Source organism: Larimichthys crocea, chromosome XXIII (genome assembly GCF_000972845.2).
Source record: "Larimichthys crocea isolate SSNF chromosome XXIII, L_crocea_2.0, whole genome shotgun sequence".
Taxonomy (NCBI): Eukaryota; Metazoa; Chordata; class Actinopteri; family Sciaenidae; genus Larimichthys; species Larimichthys crocea.
Genome location: NC_040033.1, coordinates 14,305,794 through 14,325,910, shown reverse-complemented (window position 1 = coordinate 14,325,910; position 20,117 = coordinate 14,305,794). Strand labels below are relative to the sequence as shown.

The following is a 20,117-nucleotide window of genomic DNA, read 5'->3' as shown; positions in this document are numbered from 1 at the left end:
AAGCAGTCTCATTCGGTTGCTAAGACTGTTCTCAGTGTAGTGCAAAACATTTTAAAACCACTGTCTAAACATCAGAGCCCTGCTGCAATAATATCACTGTAAGAATAGTGCCATACATCCAAAGTAAATAAGTGCATTCATTATAGAACAGCTTTGCACTGTACTACATGTATTTGATCCCTTTAGGTCATTTGCAGATGAATATTGTGAATATATTCGTATTTAAATCGATAAAATAAAAAATATGATTCATAGTTAAAGTGTGTTGTGTATTAAATATATGGAAATGGCTACACCATGCCCAGCCACAAGATTATAATGTTGTTTACATGTGATGAAATCTAACATTACAATACCAAAACACCCTGAAAGAGGATAATCTGTCAAACTAGGACTTTTCATTTGAATGTAAATATTGATTTAAGTGGATTTCTCGGCAGTCCTACAGTCTACACTCCTAGAGTCAGTTTCTGTAAACCATAAAAGACAGTTCCCGTAAATCCCAAACCTATTTCAGTTTCCTTCTGACTGGGAATTAAGTACGCGGAATTCCCCTACCTGGAAAACTCCCAAGGTCTCAAACATAAAGCAAATCAGCCAGTCATTCGGCGGAGAAGGCAAGAGGACTGATGCGCCTGCATGTGGTCGTCTCCCCCGGTAAGTTTCGGAAACGGTTCATCTCCTTTGCTTTTTTTAAATGCAGACTACACATGTGTTGCGCTGTCAGCTCCACACTGACACCGACCTGATTTAGGTTTTTAATTCGGCGCGGATTTATTGAGTTTAATGCCAGTTTAATTCAGTGCGTCACCACCTTATAGGCCACTTGAGTTCACCGTCAACGCAGTACACTTTCTTTACTTACCATTGGTCATTCTTCATTCATATTCACCGCAGGCTACAGCTGGAAACGGACGCTGTCGCGCGTCTTCATTGCTGCCTAGGTGTCTCTAAACTGTCAAAAATAAATGTAGTCGTCCTCTCGGAGGTTCTGGTGTCTTTTCGAGCGCAGGATTTAGTCCATTCCCACGTCCTGCGTAACGCAGCTGTGCAACCACAGCATGTGATTTTACTTCCGTTCTCCCTGGTAGAGCTTTCACTTTACTCATATGAATAAACGTATAAATAAATGGTTTATGTTAAATGACTAACTGCTTACTAACCCCACAGGTAATCTTTGTTTGTTGTGGTAGATGGAGACAGACTGTGTTAACAGGTTGTTTGTGGCTTGTGGTGGACAGTTTAATGTGTGTTATATAATCAGGACATGCTTTAAGGCTGATTGATTGTTGGGATCATTCATTCATTCATTCATCCATTCATTAAAAAAAACCCCAAAAAATCATGCCTCACACGTGAACCTGTTCCCTGTTAGAGCGGCTGTATGAACTGAAACTACAGTGCTGTGAGTTGTGGTCATTGAGGTGGATTCCTCTGGTCACATAAGCTCACATCTCTAAACCTGCCCTCATTTACTCACTCATTCTCCCATGACACTGTTTCACTTCAGAAGTATTTGGGTATTGCATAATATATGCTTAGCTGAAGGCGATTCAGTCACAGGAATGTATGACACAGATTAGGTAGTTGATTTATTTCAAAATGACAAGTTAAAAGAGAGTACATGACATGTGAACGAGCGTTAGTCTGTAATTATTAAAAACCCCGGGGTTGGGATGAAACAAAGTAGATTTACCCCGCAACTTTCATCCTTCCAACCCTTCCTCTCAAGTGAAAACCCCCATTTCAGTACCAGGAAAAACTGAAAAAGTTTGAATATTTAGGTATCATAATAGATTCACATCTCTCATTCAGACAAGAGAGTAGCTGAAAAAGTTGTGAGCGGAATGTAATGGAAAATTTATATTACATGATTCTGTGTTCTTTTATAATCACATATAGCCATGTTTGATCTCAGTAATATTCAAAAAGTTTTTGAAGTATAACACTGTATGCCTTATAATCTTGTTTGGTTTCACTCAGTACCTTGCACTTAGAAATCTTTCTCTCATTTATGCATGTTGTTTGAAGAAGTAGTTTTCTGATGTATAAACTTGACCTTGGTTCTCATGGTCCAGCAGAGCTTGTTAGTGAGGTTTGATAGGGATGAGCACACTCCATTGTAACCACTTGCTACAGTTAGATAAGTAAATCATAATAATGACGAATACTCCTTCAATCAAATTCAATTTGGCAGGAATAATTTAATACTGAGGCCTCTGTGTCTCTCACGCATAACCTTACTGTCTTTACAGCTGGACACAGGTGGGGCCACATGATGGACTTAATTAATGTGCATTGTCCCTACTTAAAGGTTCAGTGTTTAATTTTAGGGTGATCTATTGGCAGAAATGGAATATAATATGCATAACTATGTTTTCAGTAATATATATATAATCATCTTATAAAGTGAATCGTTATGTGTTTTAAACTTAGAATTAGTCTTTTTTATCTACATATGGCATGTGTCACCTTACACGGAGTCCAATATCTTGTACACCTATATTTGTTACAGTAACCCAGTATGGACAAAGAGCTCTGCTTTGTCACATTGCCAACATAGCAGGAAAAGAAGTAGTAGTAGATGGAGGGGTCACACTTATTATTTTGCAGAATCACAGCTAGGGGAGCTGGAATCTATGCATTAAGGAAGGAAAACATGAAGAAGCAAAATGAAATTGGGACAGATGACAGTAGAAAACAAGCATATACATCAGCGTAGTTCTTGCTATATGAAAACTGCTGATGAGGGAATAGTTTTCAAAGCGATGCTGAAGTTGTCTGTTTTGTTTTGTAAGGGTTATTCAGCTCAATGTTACAAATATAAATAAAAACTGTGTTATGGGAATTTCTAAAGAAAAAGCCTTGAATAAGGAAGACTGGATTTAAAGTATCAAAGTTTAAGTTGAATTTATTATTATTTGTTTAACAGTGCAACACACAAAGAGGGTTACAGAGAAATGGCTCCCTGAGGAGGACAGTTGGTTCTTATACATTTTTTAAAATGGGCTGTCTCAGACACCTCCTCACTGATGGGTCCTTTTTTGGTTTTGTGCTCAGTAATGAACATTATGTTTCTTGTCCAAATGACACTTCCCTGTCCTTGTCGCTCCTGTCCTTGAACTATTGATTTATAATTATCTTTCCTTGCCAGCCTCAGTAAAACACATGCCAAATTAGGGAAGTGCACGAGACATTCAAAAGACAGGAAACACACACACTATATGAATTAAAACACCTGGACCCCAATATAATCTTAATTTTTATAGCAAACTGTTGTTTGTTTGTTTCAGCAAGAAAATGGACATAGGCATAATCACCAACATCAAATGTTTTCCCTGTGTCAGTGTTGAAAAATATATAATTGCTACCAGGATTTCATATTTCATATTTCATATGCACCAAAACTAGAATGTAGCTTTGTTATTTGGACAGAAATGACACAGAGATTAGCAGGTCTGCTAAAAATTATGCCAAAAAAAGAACAATAACACATCAAACAACAGACTTACAACATAGTGACATTAACTGAAACATGCAAAGCACAGAACTGCTACATAAATATCATTCTGTGTTGTACTTGTGTTGGTCAATTTGTGCCAGGTGCCAGACCAGGTCAGAAACATTAACATAATAACTTTATACCTTTGGTCAGCACCTTTGGAGGTCCTCCTCCTTCTTTCCTCCTCTTCTCATATTGCTTCTCCCTCACCTGGGCCTGACTGCTCCACCACCTCTGCAACTGGAAACTTCACTACCAGATAGTGCCAAATCTTACACACTGTACCATCTAACTTCTCAAACTTCTAACAAACCACAGCACAGTTATCCAGTATTAGCTGCTTCTTTGTGTAAAGCAACCTGTGCCATATGTAGATATAAAAGGCTTATTCTAAGGTCATAAAAACATAGCATGTTTTATAATGTGATATTGCAGCATCTGCATAGATTACTCTAAAGTTAAACACCGTGTCTCTGGAAAATGCATTGACACAAAGACGGTGCCAATTTTTTTGCCATAATGATACAAACTTGAGGTAATTTTTTCTGTTAAGTAAGAATTTGAATGCAGGATTTTTAATTGTAGTGAAGTATCTTCACAGTACGCCATTGCTACTTTTGCTGAAGTAAAGGATCTGAATGCTACTGAAAAATGCCCACTGCTTTTGGTTTTGGTGTTGAAAAACGTTGGACATTGTGGTTTCCTGTGTCTTTCACAACTGTCTAAAATGCAACTATAAGTTTGAGGGGCACTCAAGTTGTAGTTGAAAGATGAAGTGCCCTTGTAAGTGCAATCATATTAATGATTCATGATTCAGTCTAAGACACCCATTGTGATTTCAAAACTTTCGAATCTTCAGTTACATCCTAAAGTTGATGGACATACAATCCTTGTAAACAGCCCAGTTTTTAGTGGATCAGTAGATGGACATACAATATTTTTTTTTAGGTAAAATATGTATTTCTACAATTTAGTGCCCCCCTTTTCAGAGTGAAGTAACACTGTCATAAATATGGACAGCTGTACATGTGTATTTGTTCAGCTTATATTACTTGAACAGAAACTAGTGAGTGAACAACTTTGCTAACAGCCAAACAAAAGTGCAACAAAACAAGACATAGCAGCCAGCTTATACTACTTATAGTCCAACAGCGCAGCTCAGCCTCTTTCTTTCAGCCTTTTATTTCTCCCGTGGTCTGGGCAGCCGTGCTAACAAACTGAGCTAACATTAGCTAACAGCAGCTATGGGTTACAGCAGTTTACGGAATACATTTAGACATTATTTTCTCCGCATAATATGACAAAGTTTTCCCCCAAAATCAGTCAAAAAGCTGGTAGTGTGTGACTTAGTGCTGTAAAGCATTACGTACTTCTCGCGGATGATCATACGTGTGGGAAGAGACGTTTAGGGCATAGAGTAAGAATGATAGAGGCAGCATTCATCTGATTACATGCCAGTGTAACATTAAAGTCACCTTTAGTCTTTAAATTGCCTTGGGAGCTATAAATATAATTTATATCCACCATTGGGACATTTGATTATATCAGTTCTCTAAATTGAAGCGTCAACAATACTGGTAAACACAGTCTTTATGGCAGAGGCCCATCATTAAGATATATCAATAAGTGCAACTGTGTATTCAATGATATTCAATTTCCTGGAATATAAGCCCAAGTTCTGTAGAAAGATGCTTCAGCACATTGCTTTTATTAGTTGCAATGATTGCTTTTATTAGTTGAAATGATCGTTTTGCTGTTGTTAACTTTATTTGTGAAATCAAGCCAGACTTTGGACCATTCCTTCTTTTCTATCATGACTCCTTGTTGTTGTTTCCTAGTACAGTGCAAGGTCCTATGGGAGTGCCAGGAGCACCATTGCAGCCAGTTTGACATAATCGCCAAATAATGAAATGACAGCAATGATGGTGCCCAAAAATACTTTTTTCTCATTAGCTTGCATTAAGAAAGAAGTGGCTTTAAAATGGCAGATACATTGTTTGAGCATTCTAACCCCTGTGAAATGACTTGTTTCCGAAGGCGTTATCAAGTATACAACCAAAAGGTCTTAGTAGGGTTGAAAATTGAGGAGGTCATCTGTAGCCGTAATAGAAAATTATAGACACGTGCCAGTGGAAATGTATTTCACACCAGTTAATAAGAATTTCCACCACATAACCGACATGTTTTCCAATGGGTTCACATATGGACTGAACATGACTGATGCTTCATCACTACTACTGTAAATAAAAAGTCATTCAGTCTGTTTTCCTGTATTTCGCTGTCCAATGTCTGTCTGGCTTTCACTGGAGAGGAAGGGTATGGAAAATTGTAATCTGAAAAGTAACTATAGCTGTAAGATAAATGTAATGAGTACAATATTTGCATCTGAAATGTAGTGGAATACAAATATAAAGTTGTATACAATGGAAATACTTATGTAACATAAAAGTACCATGAATTTGTAATTAAGTAGTTGAGTAAATCTACTTATTTACATGCCAGGTTTTTGGTAAAAGTGCTGCTGTCTGTAAGTTTAGATGGTGGCATTGAAACACAAGACATTAGTCTGTACAGATAGGAGTTGGTATCCTGCAGTTTTGCTGTCGGCTTGTTAACAAATCTGCACTGAAAGTAATCTGTGTGTGTGCATGTGCATGTGCCTGTGCGTGTGAAAGCTTCTTCATGTTACAGTTTGAAGCCCACAGTAATTAAAGACATCAATCAGAATATGACAGTGGTGCCAGGAAGCACTGCATCATGGGACCCAGAACGTGATCCGGGGCGTGACAACAGCAATCAAACACACAGATGATGTTTCACAGCAAGATACTTCTTGTTTCCCGGTGTGTTGTGATTGACTTACAGACTGTGTGGGGTGCACTGAACACCAAAGGTGGTAAAGTCATTACATTTTTCTTTCACTCCTGTGGTTATAATCTGTGTGCTGATGTCTACTTTCCATTATGTGTCTTTCTGTAATGCTGAGGATGCACATCAGACATTAGGAGAAGTACATAAAGCACTGCAAACTGTCATTATTTTTTGGTGAGGATAAGGTTAGGTATTTGCTGACAGGAATGTAGACAAGTATTTCTAGGCTGTCTAATTGTTCCTGCTACAGTGCTTTGTGTCTTCTTCCTGGAAACGTGGTGTAAAACACATATTTCACATAGGATAAACCAAACACAGCAATGTATTTTAAAGTTTAATTTGACCACAGCAAATGATGTAACAAATGACAAACAATGTAACTTATCCCTCAAGACAGGTTGAGTTTTTTTCAACAGAATCTGAATAATGAATTAAAGTATTCCTGGTACAATAGTAAACTAAAAAGGACAGTAACATCTAGTTTTGTTTTTTCTAACACTAGATGAAAGGAAGCGATGAAATGAAAAGTGATGAGGGAACTGCAGATGACGGCAGCTGATGTGAAATGGGTTCTCTCAAAATGCTGGGAACACAGAAACAGCAAAATACAAGCAAACAATTCAAATACTGTATAAAAGAAATGTGCTATTAAATCATCCAGTATTAAAACAACTACTAAAAGAAACTTAAAATCAAGCGGTTGCGCAACAGAGTTGTATTATGTAATCAGGTGACAAAAACAATAAAGGCTGGGATCTGAAAGCAGATATAGCTGAGATGCCAGTCCAGCCATCCAGAGGCATTAAAAAAACAAAAAAAAGTGTTACAATAGTCCATGTGTGAGGATATAAAAACATGAATAATTTTCTCTGTGTTGCTAAAGATAACATTGATCTTGGAAATAATTGGTTCTTAAAAACACAATTGTACCAATTTGTTTATGGTTTTATTAGGACATCTTCAGGTAAAGTAATTATGAAATTAACCTTTTCTTTTGAGTTTGCATTAAGATAATATGGTGAGAAGGTAACATAACCCCTAACCCTTAATTTATGTTCGCTCCAAATTGTATATATCAGGTCAAAGCATCATGACTGTAACTGTCTCACTGTATTGTCTATTGTTTTTTTCAATAAATAGCAGTTATTTTTTACAAGTTTTGCATGTGTCTCCCTTCCTTGTAAACCAGTGAGCTAATCATGACGCCCATCTTAATATGGTTATTAAGTATATTAAGGCTGTATGCCAACTAGAGATGCATTTTGTATGTTTTGTAAAGCCTTATCACCTTGTGTTTCTTTCTCTATCTCAGGTGAGATCTGTTGATAACAGTTTCCTGACAGCAGAACACAAACGCAGTGATCTGACTGAAAGGAAACCTGAGAGCTAGTCATTTTTTTCAGTTTTGTTTTTGCAGTTAAGATTAGTTTTGGCTACACATCCATTAACTGTGCAGCTTCATAGACATATATGAGGGTGTGACTTTGAAACATCCTGGAAAAGACTGTTGCTTAATGTTCTTTAGTTAAACCACACTATTGAAGTAATTTCCCATAACTTGAGTTGCAACACATTTGATGAATGGGAAACATTCGGGTTGTGAATAAAAAAAAAAGGAAATTAAAAAACAGGAATTTAAGTTGTGTAACATTATACACCGAATGAAGATGTGTCATTTCATGGAAACCTGATTTTGCACGTTTACTTACTATCATACGCTTTACTCACATTTTTGGGAAGCGTTTTCCATAGTAATGTTAAATAATGTGGAAGAACAACAAAACACCCCATACATGAGCATGTGATTTGACCTCTAGGACTATTATGTTACAAATTACCTCATATATAATGATGCTGATTGACACACTTCTGAAGACTCCTCCCTAATAAGTCGTCTGATATGCACTCCTGTGCTTACCTGCTTTCTCCACTCTTCTGTGTAACAATGCTGCTTCATCACTGCTTTAGCTCCCTTTATGTGCTGAATGCGTTTTTGTTTGTTCCCTCCACCTCCCCAGCATCCACCTGTAAGGCTCTGTTCTTACAATCCCTGAAGGTGAATTGGTAGTGATCCCGTGCTCTGTGCTTTCATCTGCTGCCCGATACGTTTGCATAGGAAGCGATAAGACACACTTTCTCAGTGCCAAAAATAAATTGCATTGACCTTTTCACTTGAAAGTCTACATATTTATGAGTTGAGTCTGAAGTTTGAGGAGAAGATGCCAAACTTACACAAATCACTCATAACTCAACACAGACGGTCTTTGTTCATGCATCCCTTTTTAAGATCAAGTCGGAACACAGACTCTTGTTCCAGTTACATAAAATTGTTTCTCTGCACTTCTGTCCAGTAATAAAAACCTGCTACTCTGTGAGTCTTCTGTGTATGAATAAAACCAGTTTTTCTTACCAGATTCTGTGTCAATATTGTGTGTCTGTGACTTGTCTATTTACACAAACCCACTTACAAACAAAGTGTGGGATTAGATGAAAGTCCACCTTATTTGTATGAGTGTGTCTAAGGGTACAAGTTGAATGATCCAGTCAGTTTTTCCAAAGTGGTTGCTGAAACATATTACATAACCATGGAACAAAACAAAACTTAACACTTTTTATTTAAAAAAAAAAAGAAAAAAAGAAAGAAAGACTTCTCTTTGTTGAATGACTCTGTGGAAAATTGTACAGTTTCTTTCTGTTTGTGTGTCCAACAAGTGGAAATGTCCATGTCCAAGTCCAAAGTAAAGTAATGCCTTATATTGCAAGGGATTTATTACTTATTTAGTATTCAAGCCTGTTAAGTGAAGAAAATCATGAAATCCAGAAAAATGAATTGTTAAAGAAAATATATATTCTTAATGGTAAAATGTCAAATGTTTCACTAGTTGTTTGTGCTTTTGAGAATGTTGTGACTATCCAAAAAGAAACTTAATTAGTCACATAATGGTGGTTTGAGGATTGTTCTTAACTCGATTCCAGTCAAAACAAAATACTGTGGGAAGGTTGTTTTCTCTTTTGGGTGAGGTTCCCATTTATGGCAGCAAAGAAAAAGGAAAAAGCAGAACGTTACCATGCAGATTGACTGGAGCTTAACATATACTGGCTTTCATCTGGATGTCGGTAAGAACTGTTGTGCTCCCCACCACCATTCAACTCACACTGATTTCCGCCTCATTTCATACACCTGGTGCTGGGAGGTAACTGGGTGGTTACCAATTTAACAGAACTATACTACACCCTTGTGGCCAAAATAAGGTACATTGCACAAAACAAATGAGGAATGGCTCCTACGGAGAAAATATATCACTGTTTCATCTTCATTTTGATCTAAAATATGCAAAAACCTGATGCAGCTCCTCTTGAATCTGGATTGTTTTATCCAATGGGCTGATAGCAAGTTGTAATTTAGCTTTGTTGCTCCATCTAGTGGATATTTTTCATGACATGCAGGCGCACACACCCTTACATCACATGCAGGGAGTTGAAAAAGTAATTATAATAGACAAAGTAAGAAATGTAAACAATAAATGAAGATACTTTTGTTATAAGAAAATCATAAAATCTGTAAATACATTTACATCAGAAATCAGTACAACTTAAATTGCCCTCATTCACTTCACTTTTTTTTATTTTCTAGCTTTTATCAAGCTTGTAAAAAATCAGTTCCCACTCTGTAAAGAGGCTGCAGGCAGAGATATACAGACAAATAAACTCAATTCATGTGCAATATGGGAGAGATTTTAGTATGTGTTTTTCAAATTCCCTTTTGGCTGTAATGCTTTTACAATATGGGATGATGTAGTAGACAAATGAAATATGTCTGTTTTGTCCATATGTGCAAGATGAAAATGACAAACACAAACAATTCCATAAGATATTACAGTGCAGGGAACACAAACAAGGAGAAAAATGATTCAAACCATCAGTGAAAGCAGACTGCAAAACCTCCTGCTGTAAATAAATGAAACTGAAAGACAGATGAATGTGAATAATTAACGAGATTCTTGATTTCGGGGAATTCTCCGGCAGCCAGGTTGCAACAGTGTCAGCAGAGACTCTGGCAATAGACAATGAACAGTATAGCTCCAAAACCAACAAAGTTATAAGCCACAGCTGCTGGTAGTAACTGAGATTGCCTGATGATAATGACAGAAAATATGTTTGTTTGTTTTCCTTTATTTATCCAGGGAGGGAAAATGAGCTTTTTTTTTCAAGAACACATACACGATTCATATTTTGAAACTTCCCGGAACAACTACAGTGTTATCTGCTGCTCACTGAGCAAAACCACCTGGAGTAGCTGCGGGTTAAAGCACCTTGTTTAAGGGCCCCAATTGCTGCTGGGCTTAGGTGTGTAGGATGGTAGTGGATGATAAAGGTTGAATAAATGAATTGATGAGTTGGGTTAGGGTTAGGGTGAGGGTTAAAGCATCTTGTTTAAGGGCCCCAGTTACTGCCCTTTTATTATTTCCTCCTGCTGGTTATTCTTTCTGGTCACAAATAGTTATTTTATAATTTAAATAATTTATAAAGCAACCAAGAAACCTAGATACATTATTCAATCTGTTATAGTTGAGAGCCAGTCATGATTTAATATTAGCATGTTATGCTGATGCTATAATTTTGTGAGCCTTTTGAATACATTCACTCTTTCTCTCTGTGAAATACATACAGGGAAACTACAATTTCAAAACCTGTGGCTATAACTGTTACCTAAAGCAAAGTGTTTCTATCCACTTTAAAAATAAAGGACATCATCTCTCTCCCTCCTATCATTTATTTTGATAAACTCTGAATCTGGTCCGACTCTGGAACTGTAAGTCAACTTTATTTTTTTCTATATTTTCTATATTATGTGGTTTAAATGACATTTAAGTTTCTGTATGTGGCACTTTTTTCTGCCTGTACGATCACACTATAACTGACTACACTGTGTATTCCAAACACACAGCTGTTTCTTTCATAAAATCAATCAAGATGAAATGACTTCTCATTGAAAGTAAGAAAAACATGTGGCATGAATTTGCCACACCAGAAATAAAAACATGTTTACATCTGGACCAAAAAAAATATACAGTGTTTATTATTGTGACTGAGTGGAACAGGTGATTTACTTAGCTCATCCATCTGATTAACTTACAGTATGTGATTCACACTTGTTGATAAGTGACAGATGGTACAGCATATAAGTCAGGGTAAAGGTGACATGGTGGAATGAATAGTAGAAATACCTCTGAGGATACTGGTGTATCATGGTGACTGAAGATATTGCTGTTACTAATTACAAACCCCCAATTTGTGCAATTCCATCTTCTTCCCTCTCATATTTATGTTTGTGTCTTCTTCTCAATCCGTTTCAGTACAAATAAAGTAGAGATCCAGTTTCTGGTTGTTTATGCGGCATTCCACATTTCATCATTATGTTTTTTTTTTTTTTTACCTCTGCAGAATCTTTTCTCTCCCACTACTATAATAACATCATATCCAACCCAACATACTGATTCAGGGTAAATATCCAATTCCTGCTGTACCAATTGTACAAATAATCAAATGAAAAAACAAGGAGAAGAACACACATACATTCCCTCATATTACACATGTGTTTTCTGAAATAAACGGATCATATTGAATAAATAAAAAAAGGCTTACTTGCTATGGTGCAATATCTACATAATAACATCAATACCACATTCATTTTCAGATAGTAATACAAATATTATACTCAAACAAAGGAGAGGTTTTGTCAAGGAGTGAGGATAAAATGTAAAATAAAAGAAAGAAAGAAAGAAAGAAAGAAAGAAAGAAAGAAAGAAAGAAAGAAAGAAATCCTTAATCCATCCGAGGCAGCAGAACTGACTGTGCAGAACATGTGACACAGTGCACATATCTGAAATACTCAGCAGTTCTTGACCTTGGGAAACCAGGTGTACGTGTGTGCGTGTGTGTGGTGTGTGTGTGTGTGGGTGTGTGTGTAAAAAGTGAAGGGAATTTAGGGTTGGAAACATTATGAAGTGCAGGTCAGGTGATATTATCATCATCATAACCCAACTGGGATCTGGTTGCTATGGAGTGTATACACAGGGGGTGGGGGATGGGTAGTTACAACAATAACATGGGCTGGACTGGTGGCAATAGGGGGAAAATCTGTTCCCACTTCTATTCACATTCATTTGGGGACAAACAGCATATCCCTAGAAGGTCAATCAAGCTGAAATTTAGGATTATGACTTAGTTAAGGTTTAACAATTAGGTTGAAGATAAGAGTTGGGCTTAGGTGTGTAGGATGGTAGTGGATGATAAAGGTTGAATAAATGAATTCTTATGTGTTGATGTGTGTGTGGGAGGTGGGCTGTTTCAAGGGACTAATTGGTGCCCTGGAGGAGGACTTCCAATGAGACATTTAAATGACATGAAGAAATTGAGGCCACAATAAGTCCTAAAGGAAGGGGGGGGGCACTGACACTCCCCAGTGGTCTGTCAGAAAAGCAAAGAATTGACAATGTGAGGACGCACATGACACATGACACAGATTAAATGGGAGGCAACTCCCAACCTGCCATTATCACCTGGAGATGGCGCTCCATACCCTTGTATGATAACGTTGCGCGTGCGCGCGCACGTGCACGAGTGAGTGCCAGAGTGAGAGAGAGCTGCTGTCTGCCTCCTCTCCGGTGGTGTTGCCTCCCCGTCGCTGCAGTGCTTTGCTGCTCTCCTGTCTCGCTCTCTTTCTCTTTCTCTCTCTCTCCTTCTTTATTCCTCGCTTTCGTACCCAGCGCCTCGCCTCTTCCTCCTCCCTCTCTCTCTTCCACATCCTTCTCCTCCTTCTCCTCCCTGCGGATGCCTCAGCCTTGCACCCCCGGCTCAGCACACCGGCAAATGGTCGCTCCATCCCCGGCAACTCTGGACGCAGGACGCAGCGGAAAGGCGCACCGCTCTGTTCTGATCTGATCTAAGCACGCTGCGGATTGACTTGCAAGAGAGGCGGACCAGAAGGGAAACAAGGGGGAAACCGGTCGCTGACAGTGGCCAGGATCTCATTTCGGTAAGCCATCGCGTTATTTTCCCCGCCTCGTGCAGTAAAGGAGAAGGTGACAGGTCTTCAATTTTCTTCTGTTTTTAGTCCACAGAGTGGGACATGCTCTTGCAATTTTGGAGGTGTGCAGGAAATCTGAACATGATTTCTGGATCATGCATGGTGGATGTTTTTTTTGTGTATGTGTGTGTGTGTGAGAAACTGAAAAAAAAAAAAAAAGATAACAAGCTTGCTGCGAGGCTCCTCTCAGAAACAAGCGTCCGACTGTGCTCCTATCACCCAACACAGCAGATATTTGGCCCCAGCTGACTGCTGACCCAAATTCACCATCGGTTGTGCGTAAAAGTGCTTTAAAGGTGTGAAAAACACCATGTAAACAAAAGGAGTATGGTTGCTCTTCTTCGCATGTTGTTTTGTTTTGACAACTCCATTCACAACCAAAAGTTAAGTTGGTTTTTATAAGCTTAAACATATCTGGACATGATGGTATGATATAGTAGGGTATATGATTTATTATTTACTGGGCCAAATTCTGTGCCTCGGGTATAGTACGGTATATTGCTTATAAATCTCACTGTCCGCTGGTACCCATTAAGTTTTATGGAATTGCCTTTTGTCTGTAAGGTTCTGGAGCATGAGAGGTGACACAAGGATAAGAGTATGGGAAAGGCTCCACACCTTTCCCACAGCCGTACTTGTGCTGTGATCAATAGACATTTGCAGGAGGGGGATTGTGTGCTGGCAGTTTGTCAAGGGCGTATAATATATCCAGCAGATGATGTGGAGGAGAAGAGGAGGAGGAGGAGGAGGAGGAGGAGGTGGAGGTGAAGGAGGGGGGCTGGGCTGCTGTTAGGCATGCTGTGGGTCCATGTTCAACCTATTGCATGTCAGCACTCGGGCAGGTGCGTGATGGACAGCTGTACAGAGGTGGAATGGGTGTTAGTGTTTGCTCAGGTCTGTATCATGTTCAATCCTTTGTCTTTCAGGCTATGTTGCTTCAAAACTATAAAACTTTGGGTTGAGAATTGCAGGTTTGCAGCTTTCCTCTGTGGGCAGGTAAGCAGCCATGTACCAAGGAGAATACAATCCACTCTAATTCCCCCCCAAACTGACCTCTGGTGCAGGAATATAGGGATATATAGATTTTTCTCTCTCCTATGTCCTCCCTAGACAACCACTGCTCAGTCTCTTTCAACCAGCATGTTATTCACTTTTTCCAGTACTCTGTGCCCATGAGCCACACATCTTCAGGGACTACATCAGATGTATTTTATTGTTGAAGGATAAGCAGCATTACAAAAGACCTATCACTGTGGGAACTGTGTCTCCCTCACGCACACGCATGCATGCATGCACACACACACACACTCACACGCTCACACACGCGCCATCCCCTCTCTAAATTTCCTAAAGATTAGCTTCTTTTATGTCCAGTGAACGTCTCCAGTGGGCATGAAAAGCCTCGTCCTTCATCACGGACACAGATTAAGCTAATTCACACAGCAGCGCAGGCCTAATGCCTAATCACTATGCTGCGCCGGCAGAACAGAACAGTCTTTATACTGTGGTGGCCAAAAGAGAGAGAGCAAAGGGGGGAAAGCTAGCCGTCGGTGCCTATTGATCGGACAGAGGGGCTGCTGGCAGGCGTCCACAGGATGGAGTGCTGACGACAGTCCAAAGAGCTGACGGGATGAGCTGCCTTGTAGCGTAGTGCTGATGGAGGGAGGGGGAGAGTTTGAATTATAGTTATCCTCTCTGTAGCAGAGCAGGGTCGGGGAGGATTTGAAAATACTGTAACTGTTATGAATTTTATTTTCATTCCAGAGTGAGGTGTGGTTTTATGCTTCAGTAGTGTTACAGATCTACTACCACTCTGTGACTGCAAAACTTGCCATTTACGTTGTGGTGTATGTGTATGAGACATTTATCTGATACAGCTTGTTGTACCTGAGGCTAATTCTCACGTGAAATGAGTAAATATTGAGATCAAGAGAGGCTGGAGCTCCCCTGTCAAATTTCTTCTTTGAAGTTTGGGTGTTTGGTTAGTTGTGTGCTGAGCGGATTGGCGTTAAAATCATCTTTCCAGGCTGTAAAAGAGTCTCATTCTGTGTGTATGGTAATGCTTTATCATAGGGTACAATAACTGTGGTAGATGGAGTCTGAGAGTTGTAGAATTTCCATGTCAAAAATAAACTCTGATCTCATCTGATTTCATTTTGTCTTACACTTAATACCAAGACAGAAATCCTTCAGCGGGATGAGGCTATTTCTATCCCTTCTACTTTCAATTGTTCCAGGAATTTTCATAATTCATATGACTTGTAAGACAGCGTAGCGAGCAGGGAGTCCATCCCGCACCAGCAATACCTGAAGCACCTGTCAATGAGCAAAGACAGTGAATCTCTAACAGGTCCAGGGCTCCTGTTCTACAATTAAAACTGAGCTTTGACCTCTACATCAAAGCAGCCAGGGCCAAAAAGTTCTTCCCCAAAGCGTCAAACTGTGTGTTTATTATTTCAACATGGACTCAAGATACAAAATTGTTCCCTGAACAAGTGAAAGCACTGGATTTCTTCCTGATAGCATATTGCTTTCATTTGTGTTTAGAAATCTTAGTATTAGATTAGATGAAATGAACTGAAAATGATCAAATATGGTAGCTGTTTGAGGCGTGACACAAGCCCGGAGGCAACATCTGATGCTGCTCGTTTGTCATCATAAGGTGAAAAAAAAAGTTATTGTTTTATTGACTGTGTATCTTTTATTAGCCGTCTAGTCGCTATCTGATATGACCCTTTTCTCCTTGAGCGGACGAAAATAGATATTTTCTTTTATGTCAGTCTATTCACGTGCTTTCCATCTATGTCGACTAAAAGAAGAAAATAACGGACGAGACAACTGTAGAACATGAAGCGCCATCAAGATCAAAAACAGAATGAAGAGCGATTGCTTTGATTTAATGCTTTGATGTATTTGAGGTTTGTTATCTGCTGTATGTTGTTCATATTTCTCCTTCGACGCGTACACGAAAAATGAAATGTGAATGGGCCTCAGGCGGCTGGCTGACATTTGATCCATACTTGAGACAATTGCATTGATTGCATATTCATGGACACAGGGGAGGTGCTAATTGACAGCCTCAGTGTTCTCATCAATCAGCTGACTTGATGCTCACGTTGGTGACTAGATGCGTGTGAGCTTATTTAATGACGTAAAAACACTGATGTGCCCCTGCTAATGGACAATTTTACAATGTCCCCATTACTGTGGAATTGTTACAAGATTACATGCATGTTATGCACCATTAGAGTCTGTAATGTCACACTTCTTGTCCTCAAAGGTGCTGTGCTGTGCACACCGACATGTCTATCTTGTAGAGATATGTCCAGGTAATATTCTAGATGTTGTACTATAAGCTTAAGTGTGTCTATGTGATGATCATTGCTTTCTTTACTGTTACCAATCAGAGTGAGAAGACATTAGCAGCTTCCCCCGGTCATGAGGAATATATTCACCTCAGCAGGTGATGCTGGACTGACTTGGTCGATGATTCTCTTTTCTTAATTTCTATCAAGCAGCTTTAAGGAGAAATGCATAACACAAACAGACAAAGCTAAAAAAAAAACAAGAGCAGTATGGTTTGGTACCAGTGCTACTTGAAACTTACTTACTTATATTCTCCCCTTATTAGTAATTGCATTATTTCAGTGATTAATTAACTGTAAAGTAATCAGTTATATTACTTATTACAACAGCTCCAAAGCCTCCATGTAGCACATCTGTATTTAAAGGTCCAGTAACTAACGGTGTAGTTGCGGATTTCAAGTTACTGTAGAAACATGGTGGTCCAACGCGGCTCGTTCTAAGGTAACGGAAGCATAACCATTCTTAGACTCTTCCAGGAGTCACATTTCTCTTCTTTTGGTAGAGACTAGAACAGTGGTTCTTAACCTTCTTAACCTTGTTGGAGGTACCGAACCCCACCAGTTTCACCGAACCCTTCTTTAGTAAAAAATAAAATATGATTTTTTACTGGTGCACAAAATGAACCGTGCATTAACATCACCTTGTTCAAATAACAAAACCAACACAGTGCATGCACTCACAACAACTTACCTCAGTGTGACTTCTGCTGTTGCCTTTGAGAGACCAGTTCAGATATGCGTGGCTTCACCTTGGCAAGTGCCAGTCTCATGTCATTTTCACAGCAAAATCTGTTCCTTTTCTTAGTTTTTATGTCCAGCATCCTCGAAAACGATTGCTCACAAAGATATGTTGTAACAAATGGTATAATAAATTCCAGGGCGGAGGCTCCACCGAACCCCTGAGACCGACTCACCAAACCCCTAGGGTTCGATCGAACCCAGGTTAAGAACCACTGGACTAGAACCTTCCCCTACTCTCAGTTTTGTACCAAGCTAACACATCTCAGACCACTGTGTCTCCTGAATGAGTTTTCAAAATTGTAAGCAACCAATATTGATATAATGGAGCATTATTGTGTTTTAAAAATTGTAATGTAATCACTGAATTTCAGATTGTAATGACTTATACTCATCAGCACTGCTCCTTAGTATATCAAGGCACAATGCACTACTTAATAAGTTGATCTTATTGCATATTAAGTATATTAAAATACAACATATTTCTTCCACCTTTGATCGGTAGACACAACTGATTGAGCATGATTTAGGTGACTCATCATCACACACTGAGTGTGGTGTAGTTATTAGAGAAGCCCATTCTTCAACCAAAAGGTCACACGTCAAGGCCTCATTTTATCACGGGAGAGACCTTGAGCAGGACGCAGAATCCCTGGCTGCTCAAAGGATGTCGGTTTGTCACTGACCCTTTGGCCTCTTTCGTGAGAACGGGGGTGCAGTGACAAATTTTCCTGTTGGGGGTCAGTTAAAAAAAATACTGTTTAATGTTTGTAGCACTTGGAATGCTGCACAGGTAATCTTTTTAAGATGGTATAGCCAAGATTTCTGCTGATACGACATGACTACAATGCTTCCCTTCACCATTGGTGCATCCTCACCATCTGCTGACCTTCACATTAAAGACAGAAAAAAATATATTTGTAGTTTAGAGGTGAAAGGACCTGACAGTGTCGTTACATTACTGCAGCCTTGACTAGAGTGTGCAACTGCTGTAGTTTGCCTGTTTGGACCTGCATTTTCCCGCTTTTCATTTCAGTGGCTCCAGATTGGCAAATAAGTTTAATTTTGGCACATAAAGTGAACGTACAATAACACAGAAGTAGGTGTTTCTTTTTTTTCCCACTTTGGGAAACAGGTGTTAAGACCGAGGGCACTTTTGACAATTCCCCAAATTCGCTGCATCGTCTACAAAAGTAGGGTCAAGCTCAGGCAAGCAGTTAGGGATTTAACCTTCTGAAGTACCCTTGAGGATTTAATCTTCCTATCACTAATGTATCACACTCCGCCTTCTTTCACTGTAAAGGAAAGAAAAGAAAGAGAAGAAGAAAAGTTCCACTTTAACAATGCTTTGGATTTATGGCTCGATTTCCACTGATGCCACATGTAGTAAAAATATATGGCCCTGTAGTACCGGAAGGTGGTAATAGGTAAAACCATTCACCAATTGCTGTGTATTGTATATTATAGTGATTAATGAGAGCGGGACTTTGAGGAGTGCAGCAGAAAGAAGACAGGGAGAGAGAAAGGGAGAGATGAGGTAGCGATGTGTCAGTATTGGAATGAGTCCAGCAAGGCAGCAATATGTGTGTGTGTGTGTGTGTGAGAGAGAGAGAAAGAGAGGGAGAGAGAGAAAGAAAGAAAGAAAGAGAGAGAGGGATACTGTGGATGCCTACTAGTGTGTTTCTGCTCCTGATTCCCCTCCCATCTTCTAATGAGCTCACTGCAGATGGGACTCCCTCTGTCGGCCCTCCTTCTCTCCCCCCTCCACTCCATTATCCTCCCTCCTTCCCTTCAGTATTCAGTGCGAGGGAAAACAAAGAAGGAGTAAAAAAGAAAAAAGTGATGTGATAAAAAAAAACAACAAAAAAATGGAGACACATGGAGAGAGGAGGGGTTAAGGATGCAGGTGAGAGAAGAGGGGATTCACAGGAAGGGGTAAATGGTGAAAAAACAGAAAGGGAAAAAAAAAAAACGAGGACGGGTGGGAGGATGGGGTGTGAAGTGAGAGAGGTGGAAAATGAAGAGCTAGTGACAGAGCTCGTTGGGGAGTAAGAATGGCTCATAAGCGGTGAGAAGAGGAAGAAGCACAGAGGCTAGCAATCATCAAGAGCGAGCAGCGACAGAAAGGTCTGAATAGAAAAATGTGATGAGAAATACCACAGAGCTGCACCACGCTGTATTTACCAGTGTCAGAAATGAAAACGCTTCATATTAAAATCGAATGGTATGTGTGTAACGCAGGCCCTACAGTGAGAGCAGCATGTCTGTGGCTGCCTAGCCATGACATCACTCCTGTGCCTGCCACAATGTACTCGCTAAGCTGAATTAATAATTGGCTCGGCTAGCCAGGTCTGCCTGAGTTAATTGAGCATCAAAGAGAAGCCGTAGCCAGAGCACAGATCATCTTGATTTCCCTCGGTGAAAATGAAGCCCAGAGTTAGCCTGTGCATGCATGACTAAGTGTAGAAGTGTGCCTATTTGTTCACACGGTTGGTGTGTGCGTATGTGTGCGATTGTGACCTTTATCACATGCATGGGAGTTCATCAGCAG

General features: G+C 39.4%; 1 protein-coding gene across 2 annotated transcripts in view; it reads left to right on the top strand.

The window, feature by feature from the left end:
- The first annotated feature begins 599 nt into the window (after positions 1–599).
- ctnnd2a (catenin (cadherin-associated protein), delta 2a) overlaps positions 600–20,117 on the top strand; it is a 249,046-nt gene continuing 229,528 nt past the window's right edge. The window contains exon 1 of one of the 2 annotated variants that reach the window (XM_027274434.1): positions 600–657. In XM_027274434.1, coding sequence (XP_027130235.1) covers positions 630–657 — 28 coding nt within the window. In that variant the 5' untranslated portion in view covers positions 600–629. Of the gene's footprint in view, positions 658–11,189; positions 13,413–20,117 lie in introns of those variants that run through there. The other variant, XM_027274435.1, reaches the window with a different exon arrangement.